Source organism: Haliotis asinina, chromosome 1, assembly GCF_037392515.1.
Source record: "Haliotis asinina isolate JCU_RB_2024 chromosome 1, JCU_Hal_asi_v2, whole genome shotgun sequence".
NCBI lineage: Eukaryota > Metazoa > Mollusca > Gastropoda > Lepetellida > Haliotidae > Haliotis > Haliotis asinina.
The window spans coordinates 27,790,478-27,814,718 of record NC_090280.1 but is presented as its reverse complement, the minus strand read 5'-3'; the positions used below and the strand labels follow the sequence as shown (position 1 = coordinate 27,814,718).

The window sequence follows — 24,241 nt, the reverse complement described above, 5'->3', positions numbered from 1 at the left end:
GTTTCGTTCGTTTCTGCAAAAGGAAAAATGATTTTTTTTTCATGACATCTTCAATCATCAAAATTGTACTTCTTGTAACGATATACACAGAAGAATATTCTGTTATTGTTACGACACACTGACAATTTATATGTCTCCCCGTGTCAGAACATTCTTTGAAAAAAATAGACCGCGAAAATCATCGACTTCGGATTTGCTAAACTAAAGATCAACACATCGACGGCTAACTTCAGGAGAAATACTACAACACAAGCAACAAATGACAACTGCTATTGAACACAACTAACAGTAAATGACTGAGGATGACTGAAAGGTAATTCTGGTGTATAGTATGGATCTTACGGGAATTTGAATCAGTTTAGAAAATGTATCAATGGTCGTTTTCCAACTCGTTCACATTTTACTTCCACGAGTGCCATGCCGTGTACGTGCTTCCGGTTTCATCAAGGGTGGGTACAATTACAAATATTGTGATACCGTTTCATGATCTGCATTATATAGGTATTGAGTCGTTTTCTTTCAATGTATATGTGTTCAGATTCGGCTTATGAACGCATATTTTCAAACATCCTTCGTATCTTGTCACTTAGAAAGACCGCGAGTTTGGCCACGCCCTTTCGGGTCACCAACGGCTGTCAACTTTGTGAATGTTGGAAGGTTTATCAAACCAAATCAAAATAAAATCGCTAAATCTGGTAATTTCTGTGCAGAGGCAATAACATTTACCTATTCACACCGTGTAATTAATTCCAGATAAAATAATTGGATATGTCAAAAGGATGGCACATTTTCTTCGGCATCACGATACATGTGGAGTTGTTTGTTTACCGCCGTTGCCATGATCGTTTCTATTCGTCCAATCGATGATATAACATTGAGATTGGTTTTGTTTATATTTATTTGAGCCGAAAGTTACTAATTTTTAGAAAATGGGAAACTTATGAGCTTTCTCTTCGTCAAGGAACAAAAAATATCGACTAAACTATCAAAAAATATTTCATTATGAAGAAAATATTAGACTGGGTACCACACGGCGTGGTGCGCTGGAAGTCAACAATGGCCGTTATTTTCGACTGCGTGCCGAGAAATTCGGCGATCTCATTTTTAATTCGCGGGCGTTTCGTTTTAAGGTATATAAACGTATTGAACATTACATATTTAAATAGGTGAGAATTAGCACATTCCATACATAATTCATATGACACGTAAATCCGACTCGTTGAATAATTATTGCAAGTTTTATTTGGAGATGTCATTATCCTGCACTCCTGTCGAATGGGTTCGACGGTAGCATTGAGAGGATTAAAGATACTGTTTACATATGAACGGATGTACTGTAAAAACAAACATGTACTGTTGAAGAGATTACTGTCACGAGGTTAATAAATGATAAACTCAGTGAAACTGACAAATTCTAAACAAAACTTTACATAACAATCACTGCTGTTCATATGCATAATATTTGCAGATGCCTTTCATGCTTTTCGCTTAATGCCGTTCTCTAGCTATTGATCAGTCATCCAATAATAATCAAGTCTTGACCAAACAATCCTGTGATCAATATCATAAGCATCGATCCATAAAATTGGCAAAACATGAGCAAGTTAGTGAGTCTGACCACCAATTCAGTTACACGCATCGTACCACAAGTGTGGATGCTGAAGGACCAATTCTAAGCAAGATCTTCTCAATCTTTCAAAGACTACAAATAACAAAAACTTCAGGCATATAATAAATGAAATCTAAACATCCACACCAGGAAAAGGGAACATACTTCAATAACTTCTATTTCAAAATTGATAAATATAACTGCCTCTTTCTGATTAACCCTAGTCCTCTGAACCCAACTTGAAAAACAAAAAGTTAAAAAATTCTGAATATATAGCCTCCGAAATTGACAACAGACTGTTAACACCAAGGTACAGTGACAAGAGTCATCAGAAGATGACATATCAAGCCGGCCCTAACATATTTGAAAGGACAAATCATCTGACAGTTACTTATTGTGTTTTCAGACAAAGTTTGAATTGTTTCCATGGAATTCATGAAAAATATAAATGCCATATATCTGTAATCAGAAAAAGTCACCATTTCAAGATCTGTCTCATATATCTGCCTAGATCTTTTGAAAGATATGAAATGGTTTTGGAGTTGTGCTCCGGAAACGAAGTCCCAAACGTGTCCATGGAGTCCGTGAAAATAATAAATCACATAAACCTGTAAATACCAAAAAGCACTACTTTAGGGTCTGCAACTCATATGTACCAAGTTACACTGACAGATATTAAGAAGTTTTTGAGTTTTGCACCTGAAACGAAACACACCTCTCACTTTTGAGACTAAGTCAGAAACATTTCCATGGAAACCGAAGAAATAAGATATCACAAAAACCTGTACATAGCAAAAGGCACCACTTTAGGTTCTGATTGATATATCCTACCATGTTTTGCAGAAAAATATTGAACGGTTTTTGAGTTCTGCTATGGAAACGAAGCCCACCTCACCATTAGACTAACACCAAAATGTTCCATGGAAAAACAAAAAACATAAAAATGCCAAAAATCTGTAAATATCAGAAGGCACAACTATAAGTTGAGATCATTATATCTATCAAGTTTGGTCTAAAAATATTGAACGTTTTTTGAGTTATGCTCCAGAAACAAAATGATTACGGACAGACAGACAGACGAGGCGTCAACTATATCCCCCTGCATTACATGCCACGGGGAAAATATAGGATTATTATAGGGGGATATATCCCCCTGCATTACATGTCACGGGGAAAATACAGGATTATGCCAGTCTTAATTATTAATACTTAGGAATGTACAAAACGTTGTTACCCAAGTGCCTGAACATTATATTATGGGCCTATGACCAATACAGCTGTCTGTCTGTCAAGAAACATAAATGTTCAGGCAATACTTACAGGCAGTAGATACATTTCCCACAATCCTCCGCCATGCAACCTTTACACTGGCGGCACCGGACTTTCCGACGACGACCAGTCTTGGTGAAGGGGTACGTGGCTGCGTGTGACTTGACTGGCGACTTCTTGATGACATGGGACTCCTGGGTGGCAGCGTTACGTATAATCTCCTCCATTGGGCGTTCGTCATCCGATGACTCTGCAGCAGTGAGTGAGTTAAGTTTTATGCTGCTTTTAGCAACATTCCAGCAATATCACCACATGGACATCACAAATGGGCTTCACACACTGCACCCCACCACCCCGCAGCAAAAACAGGAATGAAATTACAGGTCAAGGTCAAGTGACTATCAAGGGTGAAGGTTTAGTGATCCTCATCAGGGATCTCTAGATTAAGTTGGTTGGTTTGTTGTTTACTGCCATACTTAATAATATTCAAGCAATATTTTGAGGTAGTCTGTAAATATTCAAGTCTAGACTAGACAATCAGTGAATAATAGCTTGAGCATTGATCTACGCAAGCGAGAGTTGGTGGAGACAAATTCAATCCTGGATCTTCATGGCTTCCCTTGAATCAAATACTAACAGAGTAATATAACTATCTTAAAAGTCGAGTTTGTCATCGGTGTTGACTTTATATTAAAAAGTAACATATTTAGGAACTTCCTTCCTTAAGAATAATAATGCACTAATTAATCAAATAGTACAATTTAACTACGGAGAATAAGATAAAAATGCTGATATATCACACATTCAGATGAATTACTAAAACAATCACTGTCACTAAGGTGACATAATCCCCCGACACATATCATCAAATCAATCTTAAAAAGAAATGAAAGTGAAGGTCGTAGTTTAAGATGCTGAAAAATGTCAACAAAAACATAACTCTCAAACTCTCTGGATATCCTGCAGTGTAGTTGTTCAAACACAAAAACCAGTGTATGCAACTCCTGAAAACCAGTCCTTGACCTTGAAAACTAACTGAAGGTCACCAAAATCGACTGGGCCCTGCACCTTCCCCAGATAAAGTTTGGTGTTGAATATGAAGAAAATTGACTTAACGGTTCTTGAGATATCTCACTGACAAAGAAAATTGTTTAAGTCCCCTTGTGACCTTAAAATGAAAGTCAAGGTCACCAAACATGACTCAGACCTTTCTTTTACTATGATAAACCTAGATACCAAATATGAAAAGAATCTAGTCAAACTGTTCTTAGGATATTCCAATCTGTATGTACGTATGAGCCTAATACTATATAAATATACAGGGATAAAAATACTCTTGGTGGTCAAAATATGACTATCCCTCAGTTCAGGGCTATTATGTAACGTTTATACACACTACATTTCTCACAATTTCACTCACCTCGTTCTCTCTGTGCCTTGCTCTCCTCAAGCATCTTCTCCTTCTCTAGACTTGGCAGCGCACTCAGTCGCAATGATGGTGGAGACGGGAACTTCGCCACCGGCTTGCGCAAAACCATCGCGGCACGTCGACATACATGCTTGATGCGTGGTCCGCTACCACCCCCTCCACGACTGTCGGTGGCCCCCTCCACTGGTGGCTGTTCTTCCCCTTCCATGACAACATCCACTTCCTGTTGTGCAGACGTCGCCAGCTTGGCAGCAAGAGATGACATGACTTTGGGGGATATGTGGGAACCTCGTTTGACCGGAGTTATCTTTTCCTTGGCTGATTTTTCTGGAGGAAAAACTAATTGCTGAGGATTCTGAGAAATCTTAATGTACATTTAAAATGCTTTATTAACTGTAGATCTGTAGTTCAAGAGAGAGAGGGAGAGAGAGAGAGATTTTGAAGAAACGTATTCAGTGAGATGGAAGGAGGGAGTCTGAGTGACACAGACAGTGAGATACTCAGTAAATTGCAGAATCTCTGAGTGAACATCCTACACATACCACAGGATAAAACTCTACATAGCAAATCAAACTGAAAAGACAAAGCGTTTTTATGGATGACAACTTCTTATTGTGAAGGTTATGACATCTGGAAGAATGTTCTTACTTCTTCATCAGATGAATGAAGCCATGTATGAAAAGCCACTAAAGCCCTATCAGTCAACAAAAACAACTGGTGGCAAAGAAAATTGCAAGAGGCCATAGACATCAAAAGCAGCCAACCAGAAATAAATTGTGATCAGGGAACATAGTGTTCACGATGGTGATTCAAAGTAACAGGACGTTGGGTCCTGTATGTTTCACATGTTTGTCTGACCCACTGAAAATTCACAGGGCCCAAAGAATTAAGTTAAACAAACATTTTATATTTTACATTTCTTCTAACTGGCACTGAAATTATTAACATTATATGATAACAAACATTAGATTTATAAACAGCAAACAAGTGCCACATGCCACAAATAACAATTCACACAAAGACATTGTGAAATATTCAGTCAGACGCTGGGGCTGGTGGGTTGGTGTTTTCTATCTGACCACTGGCGAATCTGCCAGATTTGTCAGAGGGTCCGACGCTATTCATGAACACTGGGAACATATCTGCCTAGCCCTTGGGACCTGTTAACGTTAGGTTAATTTATCATCACTGCTAGCCTCTTTGTCCTTGTATATACTACTAGAAGACCCACCTGCACTAGTTTTCTTACCACCTTGTTATATGCCGCCACTGTTACGTCATCAACTACGCCTGGCTTCCCTCTGTCCATCCTATTCTTCATCCACTCCGTCTGTGCTAATTATACCCTGCCCTGATGGCTGTTATTTGTTTTTCTTACCAATCATTAACACTCCCTGGCCTACACTCTTGTTCATCCATCTGTTAACTTCTGGTTTCCTTTGTTATAATGTTGTTGTACATATATATGTGTCTGTTGATAATTGTTTCATTCAACCGATGAAGAATTAAGAACATACTTTGAAACGTTCTGACCCTTCACAATAAGAAGTTGTCATTCCAAAAAACTCTTGTCTTTATGTGTATCACTTCTAAATGCCCTTCAAAGACTCAACATTAAACTGTAAACAGAGACCAGTTATAAAATTGACAATCATTTTTCACTAAATACATTCTTCACATGAAACAAATGTGCACCTCATATAACTTATTCTGTAAAAGACAATAGCGTACCATTGTCAGGAGAGAGAGGTAGATTATTATTATCAAACAGTGGACGTGGCGGACTGCCAGGACCATCAATGAAAGCTCGGGTACCAGATATCGGTGAAAGCGCTAACGGAGATGTTGGTGACTGAGGGGAGAATGAAGATTTCTTTCGAAGTTGCTGCCTCTGGAGTTTAGCCTCCTTCTTCATCTGTGCCTTCAGAGATCTTGCTAAAGCTGCTTTCGACCGATTGACTGCGACTCTGTTTAGCTGCAGTTTAGCTTTCCGGAGGATGTTGTCGCCACTACGCTTAGCTGCAAGGGTGTCCTGTCCCCCCTTGCCCAGCGACATCGGCCCAGCCCGACTGAACACGCTCACGCCAGCAGAGGCACTCACAGACTTGGGGAACAGATCAACCGATTTAGATGAGTTTTCTGAGGATCCTTGAGAGCTCTCCTGACTAGCAGAAGAAGACTCGTCCATATCCAGCAGCATCCCTCGTGGTATCTCTCCCTTCCTCATCCGCATCTACAAATGAAATACAGAAATATCACACATCATATATTGGATTGCACTCCACCTGATAGTTGCCCTGCAACATCATATGAAATATGAATATTGTATCACACCCCATCCATACAAGACGAAATATGGATATCATATCACACTCCAATCTCACAAGACAAAATATGGATATTGTATCACACCTCAATCATACAAAATGAAATAGAGATATCATATCACACCCTACCAGCAAAACATAACAAGAGTCATCAGAAGATGACATATCCCACCGGCCCTAACATATTTGAAAGGACAAATCATTGGACAGTTACTTATTGTGTTTTTAGACCAAGTCCGAAACGTTTCCATGGAGACCAAGAAAATAATAAATCACGAAGTACTGTAAGTAGCAAAAGGCACCACTTTAGGTTCCGATTGTTATATCTACCAAGTTTTGCAGAGAAATATTGAACGTATTTTGAGTTCTGCTCCAGAAACGAAGCACATCAATCCATTTTGAGTCAGAAGTCCGAAACATTTCCATAAAAACGGAGCAAATAATAAATCAGAAAAACATGTAAGTAGCAAAAGGCACCACTTTGGGGTCTGCCACACATATCTACCAAGATTTGCTGAAAGATATTTAGAAGTTTTTGAGTTCTGCTCCGGAAACGAAACACACCTCTCACTTTTGAGACAAAGTCTGAATTGTTTCCATGGAAACCGAGAAACTAAGAAATGACAAAAACCTGTAACTAGCAAAAGGCACTATTGCAGCTTTTAATTGGTATATCTACCAAGTTTTGCAGAAAAATATTGGACAGTTTTTGAGTTTTGCTCCGGAAACGAAGCCCATTTTGAGACTAAGTCTGAAACATTTCCATGTAAACCGAGACAATAATAAATCAAAAACCTGTACAGAGCAAAAGGCACCACTTTGGGGCCTGTCACATATATCTACCAAGTTTTGCAAAACAATATTGAACGGTCTTTGAGCTCCAGAAACGAAGCCTGCCCCACCACTAGACTAACACCAAAATGTTCCATGGAAAAAAAAAAAAAAAAAAAAAAAATGCCAAAACTCTGTAAATAGCAAAAGGCACAACTATATGTTGAGATTATAGGAAACAAAATGATTACGGATGGACGGACGGACAGACGGACAGACAGACGAGGCGTCAACTATATCCCCCGTATACATGCCAGGGGGATAAAAACATGGATATCTTATCACCTGACAACTCCCCACAACATGCCATGAAATAGGGGTATCATGTCACACCCCACCCACACATGAAATATGGATATCTTACCACACCAAACCCACACAACATGGATATCATATCACATCTCAAACACACACAGCATGAAACATGGACATCGTATCACACCCTGCCTAACAACTAACAATGCAACATACTAAGAAACATGGATATTGTATGATTACACGATGCCATTTAGAAAGTGGTCAAATGCAACATGTGTCATATTTGGGATTTCACTTTCTTAGTAAAGTACAAATTCTAGTACTTTTTTCGGTTGAGTCCCATCCGGGATTCGAACCCGCACCCTCAGAGTCAGGCACCTAATCGCCAGCACACAAAGTCGAAAAAGGGCTAGAATTTGTACTTTACTAAGAATCATAGCTTTCGGCCGTGGGAGCCATGCCAATTTACACTCATCAGAGGGGTACACAAAGTACGCAGTCTAGACTACCAGTTGTCCGACTTTCATTTTTGTGGAAGTCGCGGTGGCTGAGCGGGCTAGGCGGCTGACTTTGTGTGCTGGCGATTAGGTGCCTGACTCTGAAGGTGCGGGTTCGAATCCCGGATGGGACTCAACCGAAAAAGTACTAGAATTTGTACTTTACTAAGAAAGTGAAATCCCAAATATGACACATGTTGCATTTGACCACTTTCTAAATGGCATCGTGTAATCATAGCTTTCGGCCGTGGGAGCTGTGCCAATTTACACTCATCAGAGGGGTACACAAAGTACGCAGTCTAGACTACCAGTTGTCCGACTTTCATTTTTGTGAAAGTCGCGGTGGCTGAGCGGGCTAGGCGGCTGACTTTGTGTGCTGGCGATTAGGTGCCTGACTCTGAGGGTGCGGGTTCGAATCCCGGATGGGACTCAACCGAAAAAAGTACTAGAATTTGTACTTTACTAAGAAAGTGAAATCCCAAATATGACACATGTTGCATTTGACCACTTTCTAAATGGCATCGTGTAATCATAGCTTTCGGCCGTGGGAGCCGTGCCAATTTACACTCATCAGAGGGGTACACAAAGTACGCAGTCTAGACTACCAGTTGTCCGACTTTCATTTTTGTGGAAGTCGCGGTGGCTGAGCGGGCTAGGCGGCTGACTTTGTGTGCTGGCGATTAGGTGCCTGACTCTGAGGGTGCGGGTTCGAATCCCGGATGGGACTCAACCGAAAAAAGTACTAGAATTTGTACTTTACTAAGAAAGTGAAATCCCAAATATGACACATGTTGCATTTGACCACTTTCTAAATGGCATCGTGTAATCATAGCTTTCGGCCGTGGGAGCCGTGCCAATTTACACTCATCAGAGGGGTACACAAAGTACGCAGTCTAGACTACCAGTTGTCCGACTTTCATTTTTGTGGAAGTCGCGGTGGCTGAGCGGGCTAGGCGGCTGACTTTGTGTGCTGGCGATTAGGTGCCTGACTCTGAGGGTGCGGGTTCGAATCCCGGATGGGACTCAACCGAAAAAAGTACTAGAATTTGTACTTTACTAAGAAAGTGAAATCCCAAATATGACATATGTTGCATTTGACCACTTTCTAAATGGCATCGTGTAATCATAGCTTTCGGCCGTGGGAGCCGTGCCAATTTACACTCATCAGAGGGGTACACAAAGTACGCAGTCTAGACTACCAGTTGTCCGACTTTCATTTGTGTGGAAGTCGCGGTGGCTGAGCGGGCTAGGCGGCTGACTTTGTGTGCTGGCGATTAGGTGCCTGACTCTGAGGGTGCGGGTTCGAATCCCGGATGGGACTCAACCGAAAAAAGTACTAGAATTTGTACTTTACTAAGAAAGTGAAATCCCAAATATGACACATGTTGCATTTGACCACTTTCTAAATGGCATCGTGTAATCATAGCTTTCGGCCGTGGGAGCCGTGCCAATTTACACTCATCAGAGGGGTACACAAAGTACGCAGTCTAGACTACCAGTTGTCCGACTTTCATTTTTGTGGAAGTCGCGGTGGCTGAGCGGGCTAGGCGGCTGACTTTGTGTGCTGGCGATTAGGTGCCTGACTCTGAGGGTGCGGGTTCGAATCCCGGATGGGACTCAACCGAAAAAAGTACTAGAATTTGTACTTTACTAAGAAAGTGAAATCCCAAATATGACACATGTTGCATTTGACCACTTTCTAAATGGCATCGTGTAATCATAGCTTTCGGCCGTGGGAGCCGTGCCAATTTACACTCATCAGAGGGGTACACAAAGTACGCAGTCTAGACTACCAGTTGTCCGACTTTCATTTTTGTGGAAGTCGCGGTGGCTGAGCGGGCTAGGCGGCTGACTTTGTGTGCTGGCGATTAGGTGCCTGACTCTGAAGGTGCGGGTTCGAATCCCGGATGGGACTCAACCGAAAAAGTACTAGAATTTGTACTTTACTAAGAAAGTGAAATCCCAAATATGACACATGTTGCATTTGACCACTTTCTAAATGGCATCGTGTAATCATAGCTTTCGGCCGTGGGAGCTGTGCCAATTTACACTCATCAGAGGGGTACACAAAGTACGCAGTCTAGACTACCAGTTGTCCGACTTTCATTTTTGTGAAAGTCGCGGTGGCTGAGCGGGCTAGGCGGCTGACTTTGTGTGCTGGCGATTAGGTGCCTGACTCTGAGGGTGCGGGTTCGAATCCCGGATGGGACTCAACCGAAAAAAGTACTAGAATTTGTACTTTACTAAGAAAGTGAAATCCCAAATATGACACATGTTGCATTTGACCACTTTCTAAATGGCATCGTGTAATCATAGCTTTCGGCCGTGGGAGCCGTGCCAATTTACACTCATCAGAGGGGTACACAAAGTACGCAGTCTAGACTACCAGTTGTCCGACTTTCATTTTTGTGGAAGTCGCGGTGGCTGAGCGGGCTAGGCGGCTGACTTTGTGTGCTGGCGATTAGGTGCCTGACTCTGAGGGTGCAGGTTCGAATCCCGGATGGGACTCAACCGAAAAAAGTACTAGAATTTGTACTTTACTAAGAAAGTGAAATCCCAAATATGACACATGTTGCATTTGACCACTTTCTAAATGGCATCGTGTAATCATAGCTTTCGGCCGTGGGAGCCGTGCCAATTTACACTCATCAGAGGGGTACACAAAGTACGCAGTCTAGACTACCAGTTGTCCGACTTTCATTTTTGTGGAAGTCGCGGTGGCTGAGCGGGCTAGGCGGCTGACTTTGTGTGCTGGCGATTAGGTGCCTGACTCTGAAGGTGCGGGTTCGAATCCCGGATGGGACTCAACCGAAAAAGTACTAGAATTTGTACTTTACTAAGAAAGTGAAATCCCAAATATGACACATGTTGCATTTGACCACTTTCTAAATGGCATCGTGTAATCATAGCTTTCGGCCGTGGGAGCTGTGCCAATTTACACTCATCAGAGGGGTACACAAAGTACGCAGTCTAGACTACCAGTTGTCCGACTTTCATTTTTGTGGAAGTCGCGGTGGCTGAGCGGGCTAGGCGGCTGACTTTGTGTGCTGGCGATTAGGTGCCTGACTCTGAGGGTGCGGGTTCGAATCCCGGATGGGACTCAACCGAAAAAAGTACTAGAATTTGTACTTTACTAAGAAAGTGAAATCCCAAATATGACACATGTTGCATTTGACCACTTTCTAAATGGCATCGTGTAATCATAGCTTTTGGCCGTGGGAGCCGTGCCAATTTACACTCATCAGAGGGGTACACAAAGTACGCAGTCTAGACTACCAGTTGTCCGACTTTCATTTTTGTGGAAGTCGCGGTGGCTGAGCGGGCTAGGCGGCTGACTTTGTGTGCTGGCGATTAGGTGCCTGACTCTGAGGGTGCGGGTTCGAATCCCGGATGGGACTCAACCGAAAAAAGTACTAGAATTTGTACTTTACTAAGAAAGTGAAATCCCAAATATGACACATGTTGCATTTGACCACTTTCTAAATGGCATCGTGTAATCATAGCTTTCGGCCGTGGGAGCCGTGCCAATTTACACTCATCAGAGGGGTACACAAAGTACGCAGTCTAGACTACCAGTTGTCCGACTTTCATTTTTGTGGAAGTCGCGGTGGCTGAGCGGGCTAGGCGGCTGACTTTGTGTGCTGGCGATTAGGTGCCTGACTCTGAGGGTGCGGGTTCGAATCCCGGATGGGACTCAACCGAAAAAAGTACTAGAATTTGTACTTTACTAAGAAAGTGAAATCCCAAATATGACACATGTTGCATGGATATTGTATCACACAATATCACACCCAACCCACACAAGGTGAAATATGTTATATCACACCCCATCAACACAAGTTGAAACATGGATATCGTACCACACCCCACATGACAACTCTCCTGCAATTTGATACACACCAAACTGATCTCATGAACTGACAGATACAAAAAGGTATGTACTTAAGTATTCAGGTAATAAAACTAAAGGGTGAGTTCGTGAGTTTAGTTTTACGCTGCTCTCAGCAATATTACAGCTATATGGCGGCGGTCTGTAAATAATCGAGTCTGGACCAGACAATCCAGTGATCAAAAACATGAGCATCGATCTGCGCAATTGGGAACCGATGACATGTGCCAACCAAGACAGCAAGTCTGACCACCCGATCCCGTTTGTCTAAAACTTAAGGGACCATCGTGACCACTACACTGACCAGAAATGAAGCACGACCCGGGATCATTTGACACGGTTTGTATATGTACATCCAATTGCCATAGGGCAAGGGATATTAAGAAAGTATCTTCTCCTGACTCCTTTTCCACCTGATTTTATGACATAATCATGATGATGTAATTATGAAAGAATAAATCAACATGTCATGTAACTGTGACAGCATGATCATGATGATGTCACAATAAAAGCATTGTAGCTAAACACCAGTAAGTTTCTCCTGGGTTCTGTGGTTACAGAATAAAAGTGTCAATGACATTTAAGAAATAAACATCTGGTATGCAGAAAACGTGAAGAATACCTGCAATATTAGTCATTTTTCCTTCACAGAATTTACTTACGTAGAAAGTTGAATCGAGATTGACTATTAAATGAAACAATATTTTGTTTAGTTTGCAATGTCATTCTTGATTACACTTGTAAGAGTACTGTTTCAGATCATCTTTCTAAATCTAAGCGACATCTTGCAAGAAGAAATGAACTGATGGTTAAACCTTGAATACAATGAGGCTCCAAAACCACAGTTAGCTTGCATTTAAGAATTTGAAAATCTTCATTTTTGCTTGTTTTTTTTTTCAAGTATTTAACTGCAGGATTTATGGCGGAAACTTTTCAAAATGGGATGCAGATTCACTTAAACTTGCAGTGGAATCCATGATGGACTGACTAGTGATAGACCTGTGAATTGGATGTTTAGGCAGTATCACTTGGTCATGTTGATTTCAGACAAGCTTTATTTCATGAGCAAGGGCAAGAAAAGTTCTTGGTACCTACCTTAAGACTTGGTTTCCGTTGACGTTTTCCTTCCACTATCAGCGACTTGTCCTTCTTCATCTTTCCTGCCACAACCGAGGAGAAGAGTGAGACAGAGTTACCTCCCTTGGGATGTAAAATGGGACTCATAACAACATCCGGACTAGCAAAATTGTCAGAGTTCTTTTTACGTGAAGGTGTTTTATCTTTCCCTTCACTTGCGACTCCTTTCTCGGGTGTTTTCGGCACTTTATTGCCAGGCGTGACTTTCATCTTCTTGGTACTCCCTTCTTCTTTGGCCTTGGGTGAAACAAGAGAAGCATCAGGAGATTTGTCCAGTTTCGGTTTCTTCCAAACCTTCCCATAATACCCATCTTCCTCAATGAAGCGTTTGTTTGGAATGATGACACGAGATGACCTTGAACTCACAGTTGGCAACACAAATTCCTTTTTGGGTTTAGGGATATGGACCACATTTGGATCAGATTTAGGTTTCATTGGTTGTGAAATCCGGCTCTGTAACACAGGTCGGCCTTTCTTAGCCTTCTCCAACAGCTGTTTCGCCCTCTTCTTCTCCGTCTGCTTTGTTTTGGGAACACACACAACCTTAACAGGCAATTTTTTTCTAACTTCTTTCACTGGAATTCCTGTTTTCCGAGGCCTCCCAACTTTCCGAGGAACTTTTTCCTGCTGTTTATTCACTGTTTCTGTTAGTAGTTTATCGACCCTCGGTGGGCGACCCCGAGGTCTAGGACTCTTGGACGGATCAAAGTTTTTTAATTTCACAGTCAGTGCAGGCTTCTTAAACTTAACATTTTCTTTTCTTTGCCCTATCACAAACCTTTTCCCTCGAACTATTTTCTTTGGCCGCCCCTCTTTCGGCATCTTCATCCGTTCGACTTCTTTCACTGATGCCATCACATGTGACTTAGGTGTTTTAGACAGACCCCCTTTCACCAATTCCTGGCAGGATTTCCTCACAACTGCTTTTATCCTGCCTCCAGTTCGGTCTGAGGAGAGAGGGGCATCCACACTTGATCGTGTACGACCAAGACGTATTGTTTTGGCCCTGGGTGCTGGAGTTCTTTCAGTTTCCTCATCTGAGTTGAACAACTTTTTGATAAGATCTGATGTGGTACGCTCCAGCTTCTTCTCCCCATATCGTACATCCTTTGCTGAAAAGCCATCAAAGTCTTCTTCCTATAAACAGAAAATTTACATATGTCAATTTGTTATTGTGATGTTCTGAAGAGTGAAAGAGTGACTTTAGTCTTACAACACTTTAAGTAATATTCCAGCAATATCACGGCTCAATGCACACACACTTCACAATGGTACCAATGTGTGGAATCAAACCTGTGTCTTCAGGGTGATAAGCGAACACTTTAACCACTGTCCTTCCCCATCACCCTTCTAAAAAGAAAATACTAACAAAATAATGGATAACACCTATTTTGTGAGTGTGATGATTCTGTACAGATTCATTGTCAAGCAAGGTATAAGAATCTATTTCCAGGTTGTTTGGTCTCTGATTAGTTACTTAATCATTTACTTACCAATGTCATTCACTGATATAGCAAAGTGTGTCATAAAACAACATATCAACCAATGAAAATATGGGTGCGAAATAATTCATATCAAGTTCATATTCAGTCTGTGCAGGTGAGTCACAAGTCTGAATTATTTGTTCTCTAATTTCTGACATCAAAGACACGATACAGCAGAAGAGAAGCATATCGGCTTAGGGGTTCTGAGAAGATTCTGTCAATATTTGAGAATCTGCAATGACCCATTCTTGAAAAGTTTCTAACTATACCGGACGATTTTCTTATTGATTTTTTTTAAATAAACAGCATAACAAAGTCTAGACAGTCAGCTGGACACCAGCACAATGAGTTATCCAGATTTGCTTGCCTGACAAAAGAAAACAAAACCACTGAAATGGGACATTGGGTAATAGGTCATTTCCATAAAGTCTTCAGTCAAAAGCTTTGTCTACCTCTAAATTCTGGCCAGTTTTCATATTCATGCACATTCACAACCACAGTAAGAGAAGTCTACAAAAGTATCACTGAGCCATGGCGCACAGACCTCAACAGCTGCACAGTGATGAACGAAGGCAACACCTCAGTGAACACGTCACCAACATCTCCTCTGCTGCAATACCTGCTATTGATCTAACACACTCAAACTATCTCTGAATGAATTATTCATCTGAAAAGCTCATGATCCAACATGAACAATTCCAGTTGTTTAAATTTATGACTATTTACAACTCAACCATGGAAACAGATTACAAAGAAACATTTTCTTAATTGTCATAAGCCAATCAATGCTTAGGTGTGCTGCCAGAAAGAAATACATGTGAATTTGGATCAATCTTGATCATTCCAAAGTAAAACCAGTTTAGTGAGTGAGTCACACAGTGAGTTTAGTTTTACGCTGCATTCAGCAATATTTCAGCTCTATGGCAGCAGATCAATGATTCACCCAAACCTTAACTCAAATTTCAATTCAATTTTCCATATTAACCCTCATTTTTTATTCCATTTGTCATACAATTATTTTCAATTCGATTCGTCATACAAGTAAGAGCATCAGATTTCATTCAACTATCAGAGTCATCTTTTTCTTATCATAAAATCCATCGTCAGCTTGGCAATGTCAACAAACAATTCCCAGTGGACATTTGGCCCAGTGTCAACCAATTATGTGTTGCTCAGGTTGGAGTCAAAATTGTTGTGTCTGAATGATCCATATAGGTATTCATATATTAAATCAAATTAGTGACAACGGTTATGAAAAATCAAAACTAAGATGTCAAATTTGATTTTCACTGAATTGAAATTATTACCATCCCACATGGCAATAGTCTGTATATAATGGAGTGTGAACCAAACAATGATAAACAGTCATCTAGCTGGAATCCTTGTGTTGTTTCATACTGGCTTTTGAATTTGTAAATCTTTGGTACATTTTCAAGATACATTGTGAGCTGTGGTGATAATTAGATATATCAAGAGTTTCATATGTTTCGTCTGAGATTAGACAAGACAGGAGGGCTGAAAACCTCCAAAGCACATAAGAATGATGATTCATGAACAAATAGGAATGTTAATCAAGGATTCATTTCATAGAATTTGTTGTCATGAAAACAGAAACTGCAAAAACCAGACTCTATCAACATTTCACCTGGATACACATGAACAACGTCAACAAAGGAAGATGCTGTCAGCACCTTTCTCCTTTCTGCAAAAATATCAATGACTAAATGTGCCACCAGGAAAATCTAATTCAGTCACTAGCAAATTATTCATTGAGACAATTTAAGGTCAAAATAGAAAATATGGCCCCCAAAAAGCAAGAAAGCGTAAGCCAATTCCACTAATATGTCTCAGTATGCTTTTTTTTTGTGTGTGTGTGTGTGTGTGTGTGTGTGTGTGTGTGTGTGTGTGTGTGTGTGTCTGTGTGTGTGTGTGTGCATGCGTGCATGCGTGTGTGTGTGCATGCGTGCATGCGTGTGTTTGTGTTATTACCTTATTATGTTATCACCATTATGTTATGGCATATATTTATCTTACAAGTATGCATATTTGTTTCCAGTGCTTCCATCCACGTACAGTTCAACAACATCCCTCATATCTAATGGCTCCCCCTTAGCATACTCAGTTAAATATCAATTTCTTGAAACATTTTTTAAATAACCATTTTCAAATACAATCATACACAACAGCTTTCTGAATGCTGATCTAAGTGAAACTTGTGTTTCAGACAACTGATTTCATTGGCTGTCAAGTTCAAGCTTGTGTGATAGAAGAGTTTCTAATGGTTTATTTTTCCAATTAGGTACAGTGTTCATCTGCACAAGAAATATTAAACAATTAAAATTTTTTCCAGTCATTCTTTTCCATAAACTAAAACAAGACAACACAGTAACCATGGCAAATTGAATTTGTTGACCAAGCTGGTATTGAACGATCATTTACTTTGAAACAGACCAGATTGATTATTCTGTCAATCTCCCATTCATAACTAGCTTGTGCCTTTTTACAATCTTTCATATTTGTTGTTATTAAGTTAAACAGAGAGCTGTTGGTCGAAGGAAATCTGAATACTTCTTACATTTCATTCATATCCCTTCATGAATTCAACTCAGTATTCATGGATACTAGAATTGAATATTGATGAACATATTTCAGCAAGTGTTTTTACTTGGAATTAGTTGTTATTTAGACCTAAAAAAGAAAATGTGGTTCTGATTGCTCCATCAACCCTTGAATTCTGGTGTTGACCATAATACTTTTTGGCGGTATGAATAAAGTAAGCTCTCAGAAACCATTGTTTCATGGCACTGACAGACATCGGTCATTCTCATAGAGAAAGCATTATGGTTGCAAGCTTGATTGAATAAACAATTGCACATTGATAAATGTGCTTTTAGTTTGTACTTGACTTCTAAAAAACGTTTTGAAAATACATTGTCTGCCTGTCACCTGTTAAAAGAGTGCAATTGGAACCACTAAGCAAGAGTGACTGGAATAGACCCAAGCCAGGTAGTAGTTCATCTATGGTTATTTGGCCAACACTGCATTGAACCATTAGCAAAATTGTCATCGATGTATTACATTATTTTCATCTTTACAAACAACATCATTTAAATGTTAGAACTTCAGCGATTACATGACAAGAATGAAATTTTAATTTCTACAAATTACACATAAAAGGAAGAGAATTTGATAGATGTAAACTTCTTTATTTTTTCAGAGCATAATACTCCTTCAGCAGGTGAGCAAGTACATACTCTGAGACATTCTGTTCACGGTTCCAAGTTCATAATTTGACTTACTTGTTATTAGTTAAGTTAAAAAAAATAAATTTACTAGCCAACATTTGAATGTTAGTTGCCATAGAGATTTCCAGTTATTATTCATATTTCGTCACTATTCCACCATTAACGATCATAAATATTTTGCAAGTAGTCCATTTGGCTCTAGCAAGTCACTCAACAGTATCAATAAATTCTTTGAGAAATCGAAGGGTTGGAACTAGTCATGATGAAAACTGGAATAACTGCCATGATTTTTAGCTAGCCCACCAAAGGCTAAGTGTTTCATATTGTTTTTGCCTCTCAAATTTTACATGCAAATACGACCAATTGACTATCAACTTGGAACCATGGCGTCCTTCATAATACAGAAGTTGACATACTAATCCATGAAATATCCTTCTTACGTGCAACATTTCTAACTGCCACGGAAACACCTAAACAAACATAGGGTATTAATGAATAAATATTTCTGTTTACTATTTTATCATCCAAAACTGCTAACCAGGAGATACTGCCTCTGTGAGATGAAGCAATATCTCCTAGGAGATATCATTTTGGCAGTAACTTTTGTACAATGCTCTGACAGTGCCACGACCTCATGAACTTGATGACGCCACAATGCTGTGACATTGAGTAATGGTAGTTCAGAGTTGAGATATGTAGATTTTTCATTGAAAAGTAATAAAGAATGACTTTTTATAAGTTGAATCTCATCCATGTCTACTGTTACACTGTATCAGTTATTTCAACACTCCTTGATAAAAGTAAACTTTAGTAACTTAATCAACTCGTGTTGCTTTAACTGATATCAGTAGACACAAGGGTGAGATACTCTATTAATATGGAAATTGCTGCCTCACTGTCTACCTATTGTCATATTGCTCCCAAATCACTTCCCCCCCCTATACACCATGGATGATATAGTTATATACTATTATAGTGTCTCATATAAGGGCTTGTGTTATCAATGAGAAAAGCTAATCCAATCGGCTTGGTATCACCATCTGATAAATATCTAGCACAAACAAATCATGAGCTCTGGAAGGGGAGGGGCAGCCAATCCAATAGGCTTGGTATCAACATCTGCTAAACATATAAATGAGGTCATCTACTATGATCTAGCACAAACCGCTTTCAAGGTCCCTCATTCTGATTCATACTTTCTTGGAATACAAACCATCTTTCTTCAAACTCAGACATGACATCTGGGTCAGGAATTATCTTGCATTAGAGAATAATATTCCATTAAAAAAAGTAGGGAATATTTCATTTTGCAAGTATACCACTAGCTATTGCCAATGCATCTGAGAACAAGACTAAAACTGTATCCAGGGGCAGGGATGCACAGGCTGCTGTAGGAAGCATTCCCTACACTGAGCGTGCTCTGGTGTTTAATTTCTTCTAAACAAGTTAAAAAAAAAAACATCTATGAGATGCACACCTTTCAAGTCCCAATGAAACGCACATGTAACCTTTATCAATTCTGTTGAGCAGTGTTTGTGGAGAAGTGGATAGAGTTAATCCCCTATTTCACTATTATCAGAGAAAAATTCCACAACAGTTCAAGCAGCATAAAAATGGGAAAAAAAATAAAACACAAAATCAAAATATGAGATGCACACTCTTACAGCCCATATAAAGCACATGTGATGTGATTTCCATACTGTAGTTTTTGAGAAGTGAATGAAGTACACACCCTTAGTCCTCTATTACACTATCATCATAGAGAAATTCAGCAAAATGCACGTAAGTTCAAATGTCTCTAAACTTACAAAATAACAAAAAAATTAAAATAAAAATAACAAAATATGAGATGCACACCTTTAGAGACCCAAGAAAGCCCGTGTGGATAGAGCACATTCCCTGTCTCAGACAGACGGACAGATACAGAGGGTAACTGTATATGCCCCCAGCCATACATCTCTACTAATAGGATTGGAGATTCTACCAGTAGACTCTGATTGCAATCTCTACTAATAGGATTGGAGATTCTACCAGTTGACTCTGACTGCAATCTCTACTAACAGGATCGGAGATTCTACAACTAGACTCTGACTGCAATCTATACCAGCAGGATCGAAGATTCTACCAGTTGACTCTGATTGCAATCTCTACTAATAGGATCAGAGATTCTACAACTAGACTCTGACTGCAATCTATACCAGCAGGATCGAAGTTTCTACCAGTTGACTCTGATTGCAATCTCTACTAATAGGATCAGAGATTCTACAACTAGACTCTGACTGCAATCTATACCAGCAGGATCGAAGATTCTACCAGTTGACTCTGATTGCAATCTCTACTAACAGGATCAGAGGTTCCTGATTGCAGTCTCTAACTGCAGGATTGGCGATTCTACCAGTAGACCCTAATTGCAATCTCTAACAGCAGGATCGAAGATTCTACCAGTTGACTCTGATTGCAATCTCTACTAACAGGATCGGAGATTCTACAACAAGACTCAGACTGCAATCTATACCAGCAGGATCGAAGATTCTACCAGTTGACTCTGACTGCAATCTCTACTAACAGGATCGGAGATTCCACCAATAGACCCTGATTGCAATCTCTAACAGCAGGATCGGAGATTCTACCAGTTGACTCTGACTGCAATCTCTAACAGCAGGATTGGCGATTCTACCAGTAGACCCTGATTGCAATCTCTAACAGCAGGATCTGAAATTCTACCAGCAGACTGATTGCAAACTCTACTCTGACATATGTATATATATCCATACAAATGAAACGTTTCCAAAGGAATGGACTAACTTTTCATAATTTCCCAAAACTTCTCTCCATCATCTGACACACGTCCTTCTATGGTCATGATGATTATTTACAGAATGCTGCCATACAGCTGAGAGTGGCGCAAAAGTAAACACTCGCTCACCGTTTTCTCCTTGGCTTCATCATTTGCAGTTTATCTGCCTTTTAAATCTAATATCCCATACATTTTTTAATGGTATGCATTAGTCATCAAACACCTGCATAATCATATTTAATCCTAATAAGCTACCTGCTGAACAGAAATACAAGAGGGTAGTGATACATGGGCATCAGGTGAGTGATTATTCTAGCTATATGAGACCAGTCTGTAAATAACTGCACCTGTTCCAAACAATCCAGTGATCAACAGCATGAGCATCAATCCATGCAGTTGGAATAAGATGACGTGCACACCAAGTCTGCACGTCTGACCACCTGATCCTGTTAGTCGTCCCTTAATGATATGTCCATTTCTATTTTCTGTATGAATCACCTTTGCTTCTTACTTGTAACCATAGCAACTTCACAATTTTGTTTGAACAGCATCTCATATTTTGTTTTGGTTGCTAAACAGACCTGATAAGGTGATTGGTTTTTTTTCAAAACGTGTGACTTTGTCATTATGCCTGCCACTTGTAAGTGAATGTACTTGAAACAGGAGCAAAAATCAAGTGAGTGAGTGAGTATGGTTTTATGCCACTTTTAACAATATTCCAGTAATAAGATGACAGGGCACACCAGAAATGCTCTTCACACATTGTACCCATGTGGGGAATCGAACTTAAGTCTTCGGTGTGACAAGCAAATGTCTTAACCACCAGGCTACCCAGCCACACCACAGACAAACCAGAGATTGATATTGTGAGTAAATAGGCTGGCGTAGGGTAATTTGCCCTCTGCCCATCACTGATGAGTGAGTAAGTTTTAATGCATTTCTGAAATGCCTTTACGCCAAGACATTATTTTCATTGAGCCTTTCTCCAAAGGTTGGTTTTCAACTCACCATAAGCACTGTCACAATTTTTGATGGTATGAAACTCTAAGTCTGGTATATGTGTGGTTCTTCTAGTAACTGACAACAGCATTGTTATCTAGATATCCCTTAAACTATTCAACTCTCATGGAATTATGACAAGAACCCCCTGACTGACATATATCATGACTTTTAAAGTTTACAAAAACACAAATTTCTGTTGAAACCAACACCCCAGTGTCCTAATGTCCTAATATATTTGTGTCAATATCTTATTAGCCTACACAGGTAGGCTGAATTAAATTATATTACTCTATTTGCATGGGTTTCAGAGAAAGAACTACAAAGCCCTGCATTTACTGCTTTGGCATTGTACTGACACCTAAAAAACCCAATCAGCTCTCATGTACAAAAGTTACAGATTGTTTATCACTTATAATCATTCCAAACACAGCAAATCAATATTGTTTTGTTTGGAGAGCATTAAAACAGAAGCCAAAATGAGGCGATGCTTTCTTGTGTTTTGGTTGTGTTCATTTGGCTGAGATGATTAAATATTTGTGTTAATGTCAGATGATTGTTCATAAAAAAAGACATAAACATATTACACATGAGTATGAATATCTTGTGATTCATCTCTTATAGACCAAGAGAATGCATGAAAGAGTGAATGATGAATGTGTGTAGTTAAAGCATGTAGTTATATCTGGTTTGAAATTTCATAGGTTTTTTTTCTACACACGACAGAAGTGCGAAATGCTGAATTGTTATTTAGACTACCTGGTGGAATTCTTCAATAATTTGAATAACAATACAGACAAAATATGAAATGTTCAAAACATTATGAAATAATAATGCACCTATTTGGCTAATGGTGAACATATCATGTGTTGAAAATATATTTTCCCAAGGAGCAACAGGATATTGAGCAGTGTGGTGGACTAGCAAAACCTGGCTCTGACGTTCAACCTCTATTCCAGAATACGTAATACCTGTGTGGGGGAGGGTTGGGTAGGGCTACAAGTTCGCAGGCATGCCTGTTGAAATATCGCTGTTACAGTTAAGTATGGAGTAATATTTCACATGACAACTGTCGAAAAGGTTTGTGTATGTGTCATACGTAAAAACCAAAGTGATGTCACTGGGTATTTCTGAGTACATTTCATCAGAAACACGCGATTCTTTCTCGCCATCTTGAAAATATTGACCAAAAAAATGCTGCCTATCATGTGTAATAATACTAATTCTAGAGCATGAATAGCACTGCAAGCAATTGAAACCAAGCAAACACGTTTAGTTCAACTTCAGCCGACGCAAAAATCGATACGACAACTATTAATAAAGCGTGAATTAGCAAAAATCTGAAATTTTATCGGAAGGAATCTGGCGGAGTCCGCCATCTTGACCAGGAAGATGCGATATGGGGTGAATTACCTCGTCGGATTCTCCGAAAAGTTCTCTAAATTGGCGTAATCCATGGTGAATGTATGCAACAATTGCAAGACTTGGATCGTTTACATTCCTAGCTTCATCGGCACCGTATCTGACACCTAACCGATCGAATCTATATCCTGGACGGCCTGGGAATCGTAGCCGCGCCATGTTGCTTCAGCGCCAATGCTCTATATCCTAATCTCGTTACGACTAACTGTTATTACTAACTAAGCTTGGGGCATCTGTCGGAAACAGATCCCATATCGCCTGGGGCAAATTGTTACATTTTCATTACAAACAACCAAAATATGTTATTCGATTATAATTGATAGTTAAACACATGCATATATAAAACATATCAGCAATATATTTAAGAAAGCAAAATAATTCTTGAATGAAGTTACGTTTGTGTTAGTACATCAATCATCATGTTAAAAAGAAATAACCTATGACACTGTATGATAGTGTTGTATTTTTGCATCCTGATAAACAGACATGTCTGGCATATCGCTGGTTTAAATCTAGTCCCATACAGTCTTGGCTTACTTTCAACCGTATAATGGCAGTCGATGTGATAAACGAGGAAACCATTCTTCCGTGATATTTAGCTACACATATTAACCCAACCCAGTCTGTAAATATGAAGAATATTTCCCTTTTTCTTTCTTTCTTTTTTCTGATATACATGTTGCATTTAAGGGGGTGGTGTTAGGCCGGTAAGATCATTCACACGCTTCATTTTACTTCCCACAATTCTGTCATGTTTATCACTGCAGTGACAAAAGTCTACATATATCGCTTGTATTACTCTCTGTTATCATGAGTTTTGGTAAGCGTTCCTTCTCGAGTGTTTGTCTTTTGTTCTAAACGTTATATTCATATTATATAAAATTATCAAAAAATTCTTTGAGGAGACCTTCTCATGTCTTGCAATCAGATAAATATTTTTGCGACTTTATGCGAAGAATTTAAGACTTGGTGGAGGGGAGGCAGAAGAGGGCTAGGCAGTATGGAAATAATGTGCTTCAGGGGCTGTGAGACAGACTACATTGCAGGG

At 39.7% G+C, this 24,241-nt stretch overlaps 1 protein-coding gene across 3 annotated transcripts in view; it reads right to left on the bottom strand.

The window, feature by feature from the left end:
- LOC137289995 (histone-lysine N-methyltransferase 2A-like) overlaps nt 1-23,378 on the bottom strand; it is a 56,480-nt gene extending 33,102 nt beyond the window's left edge. For 2 of the 3 annotated variants that reach the window (XM_067820893.1, XM_067820894.1), the window contains exons 1-5: nt 23,185-23,378; nt 13,205-14,383; nt 6,039-6,540; nt 4,299-4,634; nt 2,930-3,128 (exon numbers count right to left, since the gene is read on the bottom strand). In XM_067820893.1, the coding sequence (XP_067676994.1) occupies nt 2,930-3,128; nt 4,299-4,634; nt 6,039-6,540; nt 13,205-14,383; nt 23,185-23,352 (2,384 nt within the window). In that variant the 5' untranslated portion in view covers nt 23,353-23,378. The remainder of the gene's footprint in view (nt 1-2,929; nt 3,129-4,298; nt 4,635-6,038; nt 6,541-13,204; nt 14,384-23,184) is intronic. The other variant, XM_067820895.1, reaches the window with a different exon arrangement.
- Between the last annotated feature and the right edge of the window lie 863 nt (nt 23,379-24,241).